We start from the raw sequence: 9,150 nt of genomic DNA on the forward strand, positions 1-9,150 counted from the left end.
AGCTGGCTGCAACCTCTTTAGCAGGAGTTCCATCCCTGGCCAGGGGAGGGGAGCAGCGGAGCCCACGTGATGGAGCAGGCTTCTGTCTCCCCGCGCCCCCCTCAGCAGTGCACTTGGTCAGTCTGCCTGTTCTGCCCCCCACTCTGTCTCTGGTGAATCCTCTCACCCCCGCCCCCACACCTCTGGCCTGTACTACCCCAGTTCTGTCTGCATAAATAAAAAAGGTTGAGAGTAGTGGCTGGGAACAGACTCTGCCTCAGCTAGAAACATTGAGATGGTAAATAGTTTCTGGCATCAAAATTTACCTGTATCTATAAATCCCTTCAAAATATGGCTGGGTTCCAAAGTGGTACTTTATAACCTATTATGTTAATGTGTGGGATTTACAGTTACTAAAGAACGTATTTTGGAATTTAGGACTGGAAGCATAAAACCTAAGTACTATTAGTGCATTCTCCTTCCTTTATCAGTAGACATCATCTGATCTTGATAGATAGACATTTATGGTATTTGCTTTTCCATAAAGGTAACTCCTTTTCATGGAAATAGCTTTGGTATTAAAACTTTGGATCTGATGATTGCCAGAGGCCTGCATGGAATTAATGGCTACTCTTGAGAGATACAGGCAGCACAGATTGTCTCTGAAATGCAATTAGGGCCTCCCTCATGGCACAGGGGTTAAAAACAACAGCACTATCAAGCTATCATCTGTCAGTCACTGTAACTTGAGTTTGATCCCCAGCTGACCCACATGGTGCAGCAGACCTCTCCTGTCTCCCTGCTGCTCCCTTCAGCAATATATTTCTATAGACCTGCCAGTTCTGCTCCCCACTATGTCTTTCACCTACCCACCCAACCCCCCCAACCTCTGGCCTGCACCTCAGTTCTTGTTTGCATAAATAAATAAACCTTTTTAAAAAAAATTGAGACTTGAATTTTTCAACATCAGGGAGACTTGGGTTAAAAAATTATTTTTATAAAAAAATTATTTAAGAATAATGAACAGCCATATACCAGAGACATTTTGTGGAGGTGGAGTGGGGAATGGGATAAAAAATGGGTGGGAGGGGGTGAGGAGGGAAGTGCACAGGACTATGGTGATGGCACATGGGTGACTTGGTGATGGGAAACCCGTGGGGATTACAATTGAGATGAAAAAAAAATGTACAAAATGATGTAAAAATAAACTTATTAAAAAAAAGGAAAAAAAAGTATCCTATTCTCTTTTACACAAAAATAATGTCCATTATCATCATCATAATGACCACCATGTTTTAGTACTAGAGTTAGGACTATTTTATTTTTTTTATAAAGATTTATTTTTTTATTTGTACATACAGAACTGGGGTACAGGCCAGAGGCTCAGGGGCAGCAAGAGGCTTCACCAGAGACAGAGTGGGGAGCAGAACAGGCCAACTGACTAAGTACACTGCTGAGGGGAGCAGCGGGCGGGTCAGGAGAGGTCTGCCGTGCCATGTGGTCATCTCCGGGGCAGGCAGGAATTGGACTCATGCAGAAGTGGCTTTAGCTTCTCAGTGCAGTGCTTTAACCCGCTGCACCACCAGGGAGGGCCCTATTTTATTTTTTAAACTAGTCATATTATCTCCTAAGCACGGTTCTAATAAAATTATTTTAAATAATTAAAAAAAAAGTTCCTTTGCCAACAACTTAAATGAAATTACCAGTAAGTAGCAATAGGAAGAAATCAATGCAGTTTTCACTGCAATGAGAATAAGCAATATATCAAGTTGTGATTCAATAAATGTGGATAACCATTAAAAAAAAATGACTTTTAATTCTACCTCGGGGTTAGTTTCAAAATGTCCATTGTCACCATTAGGTAATAAGGAGCATTTGTGGATATTTTAAGTGGTGGCCATAAACCTAAGTAAACTTGTTCCTTTTATATAGTGGATCTCGTTTTCATGCAGATTCATACACATTCAACACGTGAGATGTGTGTTTATCTCAAAGTAGTCCCATACCGGCCCTCTCCCAAATGCTGGTTCTTTGGAAGTCGCTTTTGGTCACCGTTCATCAGCCGCACTAGTAACGTCACCACCGCCAGCATCACACTGCTGTGTTACCCACCTCATCCCACCTCTGTGCACCAAATAGCTCTTGGTAGTTTCCCCAACTCTGGTTAGGTTGCCACATAGTGCTCTCACTACTCACAAACACCCAGGAGAATGTGACTTTCCAAAGGAGAAGGTTCTGGATGTGTGAGTGGGGGCAGCCGCCAGGCGTCTCGGGGACCTGGCTGGGACCTGGCGTGATTGCACATGTGATTGCACACGGTGGGAATGGCTGGGGCCGGTGTCCTGCTGTGAGACTTGACGGAAAAGCTCTTAACAGTGGTGTTTGTAACGGGAGTGTGAAGGCAGGCAGCTTTTTCAGGTGATATTTTTGTATCTAGATTTAAAGGAAGGTCCAAATGAAGCTGTTGGAAAATGCCAAATCCTTATTTTTAAAATTTGTTACATTTTTTAAAATTGATTTATGCATACAAGGAAAGAGGGGTGGAGGGGGGTTGGGGGGGTGGAGGGGTTGAGAGGATTCACCAGAGTCAGTGTGGGGAACAGAACAGTGTGGGGAACAGCTAGAAACTGTCTCCTGGGGAGACAGGAGAGGTCTGCTGCATCATGTGAGTCAGCTCACTGGCTGGGGATTGAACTCAAGCCACAGTGGCTGGCGATAGCTTCATAGTGCTGAGACTTAACCCCTGCGCCACCAGGGAGGCCTGACTGCTATTTCTTACTGGAGCAATTTTAGAATGTTTCCGTTGACCATTATGTTCCATAAGACAGTAGTCATCTTTTCGTTTTCTTCAGTCCTCCCCCCGCCACACACAACACACATATATTTCAGCTACTAGTGTATTTACTAACTAGGACTACGTCAACACTGATCACAGGTATATATTCAGATTGTTTCCTTTCTTGAAATTTTCTTTTTTTCCTAGAGTCAGTTGTCTGATTGGTCTCTGTTTGGTTTTATATACTTGTCACTAATATTAACCACACACAGCAACAGATGCAAAACCAGCTTGCAAAACCACTCTTCAGCATTCTGCCCAGCAAGCCCAGCCTTTCACCCCACCCGCCTGCCTCTCTGCTGTCGGCACCCGGGCACCCCGTTCTTGGGGCCCGTGTGTGTGACCTTGTCTTTTTGTATTTTCTCATTTTTGTTACAGCACGGCCTCCGCTACCCTTCCAGAAAGCCCAGGGATAATCTCATCTCTGGACCTTTGTATACGACCTACTTTTGACTTTTGTGCATTAAATGTTTCAAATTTTGTTGCTATAACATAGACTGTTCACCTGTTTCAAGTCCAAGAGAGATTTTAGTATTTTTTTTTTAAGATTTATTTTTTTATTTGTGCATACAGAACTGGGGTACAGGCCAGAGGCTCAGGGGCGGTGAGAGGCTTCACCAGAGACAGAGTGGGGAACAGAACAGGCAGATCGACGAAGTACACTGCTGAGGGGAGCAGCGGGCGGGTCAGGAGAGGTCTGCCACACCATGTGGTCACCTCCGGGGCAGGCGGGGATCGAACTCATGCGGAAGTGGCTTTAGATTCTCAGTGCTGTGCTTTAACCCGCTGCGCCACCAGGGAGGGCCGATTTTAGTATTTTTATGGATTCATGCAACCATCTCCCTAATCTAATGGTAGAACTTCTCTTCACCCCCAGATGAAAGTCTGTATCCGTCAACTCTCCATTTTCCCTTCGCATGACAACTTCGAGGCTCTGGAGATGTTAATGTCTACTGTTTTACTTTATTACTGGAACCAGATGATATGCTTTTCTAGGACACCAGACTGCTGGCCTCTGGGCGGGGGAGGGAAGGCCCTCACAATTCTGGACGCAGACTCTCCTCTCCTGTGACAGCTGGGGCTCCGTCTGCACCCTCAGCTCTTAGCCAGTGCGCCCCAAGCCCACAGTCTTCCCACACCCAGCCCAGGAAGCCAGCTCTTCCCCCAACAGCTCTGACCTCCCACTGGGGTGGGAGTGCCTGCGGCCTCTTCAGAGGCTTTTATCCTTCCCGGTTTGCAGCCCCGAGGCTCTGCTGTCCAAAGCCTGTGCCTTTTGCACTGGGAGCTCATCTGCGGCTCTGCAGGCAGCCGGCCTCTCCTCAGCGCCCTGCCCTGGCAGCCTGCGCTGGGGTGGTAGCTGCTTCCTCCAGTTAAACCATCCATCTGCTTCTCCATCTGCCTTCAGATTGATTGAACTCTCTTCTGTGCACACCTCCTTCCCCTACACCTTGTCCAGGTGGGCTTCTGGCTTATTATAGAAACAGATCTGGTTGCGCCACTGTGGTGGAGTTTGGGGAGAGAGGAGATAAGCATTTCTTCTCTCCATTCAGCAGCACACTCTTGTTGAGTGCTCCTGGCGTGACAGGCCCTCTCCCGGTGCACGCCATGTCAGGTGACTGGGAGGACAGGCCGCTGGCACCGGCAGCACACACAGGTAAGTGACAGCGGGCGGGAAAGTGAAGCAGAAACCCAGGGCCGGGGGTCAGGGCTCAGGGCCTGGGGGGGGGGGCATGGGAAATGGGAAACACCAACGAGTGACATTTCGATAAAATGAAGACGCTGCAGCTTGGCCTGCACAGAGCCCAGGAGAGGTGAGTGCAGAGGCTGGGGTGAGGGAGGCGCAGATGGAGGCAGCGGAGGCCTGACCAGGGGTGGCCCTGCTGTTCTCCGCAGGGTCTTGGGCTTGATCTTGGGGCATTGTGGGGAGCTGCTGCAGCTCTGAGTTGAGGGTGGACATGGGGGCTCCCCTCTGGCTGCTGTGGGAGACTGGGAGGCGCTTGTTGCTAGAGCCAGGTGTAGAGGTGGCTTGGATGAGGCCAGGGTGGTGGAGGCGGGGCTGCAGCCAGAGTGGGCTTCTGGGTTCATTCTGGAGCAGGACGCGTGGCAGGTTTAGAAGTGAAGGGTGAGACATTACTCAAGATAACTGGTCTGAACAACTGAAGCTGTGTGGCTGCTAATGGAGATGGAAGTGCGCGTGGAGGCTGTGTTCAGGAGAGACGCTACAGGCTTTGAGAGGCTTTTACGGGAAGGCGAGCCTGGGTCCAGGCTGGAGAGAGACTGTGGGAGTGTGTGGTGTAAAACTGGCCCCTAACATGCCAGTGCAGGGTCATAGGCTGTAACTCATGGATGTTCGAGTGGGGAAAGGTGATCTTGGGGGAGGCTGTGGGGGCTCAGGAACAGGGGTCCCTGGGAATGTGATGCTTTCTGGGCATGAACTTTGTGGAACTGAAACTATAGAACACAGTCTTTTTTTTTTTTTCCCCAAAGATTTATTTATTTGTGCATACAGAGCTGGGGTACAGGCCAGAGGTGTGGGGCAGTGAGAGGATTCACCAGAGACAGAGTGGGGAGTAGGCAAGCTGATCGACAAAATACACTGCTGAGGGGAGCAGCGGGCTGGTCAGGAGAGGTCTGCCCCGGCGTGTGGGTCACCTCCGGGGCAGGTGGGAATCGAACTGGTGCTGAAGTGGCGTTAGCTTCTCGGTGCTCTGTTTTAACCTGCTGCGCCACGGAGGAGGGACCCCACAGTCTGTTCTAATGGTATGAAAAGGTGTAAAGCCACCAGACTTGATGAGCTGGTCAAGGGATCAGTGTGCCGGAGACGCAAAGGTGAGGTGAGTGTGTGGCCAGGAGAAGCAGTGGGAGCTGCAGCAGCAGGACCCGAGAGGGTGGCAGACGAGGTCGCCGGAAGAAGGTTCTCTAAGAGGGCGGAAGAGGTCCAGGGCGGACTGACAGTGGCCAAGGGAGAGGGCGGGAGGGCAGGGGCGGGTGCCCAGCGCAGCCGGTGAGGGGAGAGGGACGCAGGGACCCGGAGGGTTTCAGCCAGTTCATCTGAGGCACAAAGCTGAGAAGTACTGAGGTGAAATGGAGCGGTGGAATTCTGTTTCGGTCAAGTTTGGGGAAATGCAAATGCGGCTGCTTGCTGATAGGACCTGCGGAGGAGCGGGAATCCCTATTAGAACTGCAAACAGACAGGAAACTCTTTCCTTTCGATCCACGATCACGATCCACACGTTCGGGGGGAGGCACTCAGCACCGCACCCCAGGCGAGCAGCGGGCCTCAGGGCTGCAGTCCGCAGCCTCCAGTGCTGGCCCCCAAGGCTGCCTCCAGCTTGAAATGCAAGGGAGATCAAAGATGGGAAAAGCAGGCAGTGTCTGCTTGCGCCTTTCCTGGGAAAATAAGAGTTTAAAGAACTCAAAGTGAGTCTTGTAAAAATGTGGGCTCAAATATTTGTAGGTTAAAGCCAGTAGTGACTTTGACTAGCTGGCAGCTACTGATTCCTTTCCGCACCCCGGCACCCTCCCTCCCTACCCCTGACACATACATTTAAAAGCAAGCACTCTGCAGAAATCTTGCAAAACAGGAAACCTAATAATGAAAACTTAAGTCACCCATAGTCCCGTCATCTAGAGAGAAACACTGATAACATTTTGGGTAATGCTTTTCTATAATTTTCTCTATAAAGCAACTGCATTCCCTCTCCGGTGGAAATTTTCTCTACAGTTGTTTCTGTTTTTTTTTCCCCCCAATGAAGACATCATCCTAAGTATATTCCTCCATCACCATAAATATTCCTTGTTCACTTCCTACAACTGTTAAATATTACATCCTAGGAATTAGTCAGTCCATGAATGGGCACTTATAGCTTCCATAAATAGCACTATAACAAGTGTTCTTATGTTCAACTTTGCTCAGAAATCTGCATCTTTTTTTTTCTTTTTTGGCATAAATTACCAGCCGTAAAATTATACACTGGTCCATGGGGTGTCAATATTTTGAAAACTCTTATACATGTTGCCAAATAAGCATCTTGACACTCTGCCCCCTCCTTGCCTCCCAATTTCCATGGTGTGTCAGCTGCTTGAAGCTGTTAGTCATCCTGCCAGCTTCCTATATTTTTTTTTTAATATTGCTTTTCACTGCTTACAGCCTGAAGTTTATTATCTATGAAAGCTGCACTTTCATAGATAATGAAGTAGGGGGAGTAAGAGGAGCTCAGATTGCTGCAGATTGGTGTGCCTAGGCTGCCACAGACTCCAGAACACAGCCTCCTCTCTCCTCCCTCCTCCCTCCACTGGGCTGAGGCTGCGTTTGAGGACACACAGCTGAGGTCCACTCCACGGCCAGAACCAAACTGGTGCCCAGGCCTCTGGACTCCCAGCCAGCTCCTTATCTACTGACTTTCACTCAGCCTCACCTGCCTCGGATGGCCTGAAAAATTCTAAGAAACTCTAAAACATATTTTAAGAGACTATGCCCAGCCCACCAAGGTCTTCAAGGGTCTGAGTAAAATAACAAGCACTGGACCATAAAGTCACTCATCACAGAAATCCTGCAGGTCTGGCTGGAAGATGCCCTGGGCGCCGGCGCCGGCCCCTGCTTGGTCTGAATGAAAGTTGTTGCAGCAAAGTGAGACAAAGCAGCAGGCACAGCTGCCAAGCTGGCTGTTGTGTTTCCTTTGTGGGTTTTAGGAACTGTAAGGCCCGATGCTTTGGTCTCCTACACAGTGCATGCTGAAAACGGGACCTTTTTAGACACTCGAAACAGGTATAGCAATGTGAGCATAGTCTTTTTTTTTTTTATTTTTTAAGATTTATTTGTGCATACAGAACTGGGGTACAGGCCAGAGGCTCAGGGGTGGTGAGAGGCTTCACCAGAGACAGAGTGAGGAGCAGAACAGGCAGATGGACGAAGCACACTGCTGAGGGGAGCAGCCGGCGGGCCAGGAGAGGTCTGCCGCACCATGTGGTCATCTCCGGGGCAGGCGGGAATCGAACTCCTGCGGAAGTGGCTTTAGCTTCTTAGTGCTGTGCTTTAACCTGCTGTGCCACCAGGGAGGGCCTTGAGCATAGTCTTTTAATGTCCTAAAAGAAAAAAAAAAACGGCGTGCCTTACGTCTTAACCACGGGCTTTTATTTTTGTACTTAACTGTGTGTTTTGCTAACAGGACAGTGCAAGCATTTCAAGCTTCTCTATTTCCTTTTATTTCAGAAAGGCCTGGCCACCTTAGCTGGGGGTGGGGAGTCAGAAGCTGGTCCTAGGCCAGGCCAAGGTTTTCTGGGACTCTGGGCGGTGGCCCTGGCATCCAGAATAACGTGACCGTTAGCGGGCCTAACTTACTCTTGGCGCCAGGCAATTCCCATCTTCTGCGCTGGGAATCCTGCGACTGGGTCTGGGAGTTTCTCTGATGAGCTGCAGGCCGGCATCCCCTGGTTCTGAGAAAGTGACTGGGTATGGGCGATGACTCCGCCAGAGTTTCTAGGTCTTTACAGAGGGGAAAGTCCTGCCTGCCCTGGAGGAAGCACAGCTCCATCCCACACGGGAGTGGAAGGGCCCCCCCACCCTCCGCCTACCCCCAGGAGGCCATGGACCCAGAGGTGTTTTTCAGACTGGCACTTCTCACTTCCCTTTCCCTGGTCACCAAGGTCTCCTCAAGTTGCAACTGAAATCCCTGTAGCTGGAAAAATCTCTCCCTACAGCAGAGGGGGAGAGTGCTTAGAAATCCTTTGAGAGGGGAAGAACTGGGCGAGGAGCACCCACAAGAGGCTGCGGATGGGGTGCAATTGGGACTGAGGGGCGGGGAGAAGGAGGGAAAAATTAGCAGAAGATATGAAGGAAAGTGCTGACTAGTGAAAACACGGCAAAGGATGGGAGGGGGGCTGGCAACTGGGGAACAGTGGAGAAAAATAACAATTAGCACAGCTAAAAATAAAGACCAATTTAGAGACAAAACCAGATACACAAGGAGAAAAATAAGACTCGCCAGAAAGACAATTCCTCGCAAACCAATTGCTCAAGAAAATGGGGCTGATACCCCCTTGGGCTGCTTTTCAGAAGAAAGGAGACAATAGAGCGGCCACGCGGCTCTGAGCAGGTGACTGGTGGGAGAGGAGCAGGCTCCACGAGAGCCGCGTGACCCGAGTGGTTCTGAGCGGCCCGCGCCAAGGCCTGCCAGAAGGTGCGCCACGTGTCCCCAAAGTTGGAGACGTGTCCCCGAACAGCCAGGGCGCGGGCAGGGGCAGTTCCCCGCGCAGGAACCCCAAGGGTTGCTGCAGAGCTCCCCCCAGGTGCGCCCACGGAGCCTCCTGGCCCAAGCAGCAGGCGCCCGCCCGCC

General features: G+C 50.0%; 1 protein-coding gene across 1 annotated transcript in view; it reads left to right on the plus strand.

Moving 5' to 3' along the window:
* The first annotated feature begins 4,086 nt into the window (after positions 1–4,086).
* The window catches only part of RGS10 (regulator of G-protein signaling 10), a 43,183-nt gene continuing 38,119 nt past the window's right edge, over positions 4,087–9,150 (plus strand). The window contains exons 1-2 of the mRNA XM_012723851.1: positions 4,087–4,271; positions 4,366–4,469. Of these exons, the coding sequence (XP_012579305.1) occupies positions 4,421–4,469 (49 nt within the window). The 5' untranslated portion in view covers positions 4,087–4,271; positions 4,366–4,420. The remainder of the gene's footprint in view (positions 4,272–4,365; positions 4,470–9,150) is intronic.

The sequence above is a fragment of the Condylura cristata genome, unplaced genomic scaffold (genome assembly GCF_000260355.1).
Source record: "Condylura cristata isolate star-nosed mole 26May11 unplaced genomic scaffold, ConCri1.0 scaffold00011, whole genome shotgun sequence".
Taxonomy (NCBI): Eukaryota; Metazoa; Chordata; class Mammalia; order Eulipotyphla; family Talpidae; genus Condylura; species Condylura cristata.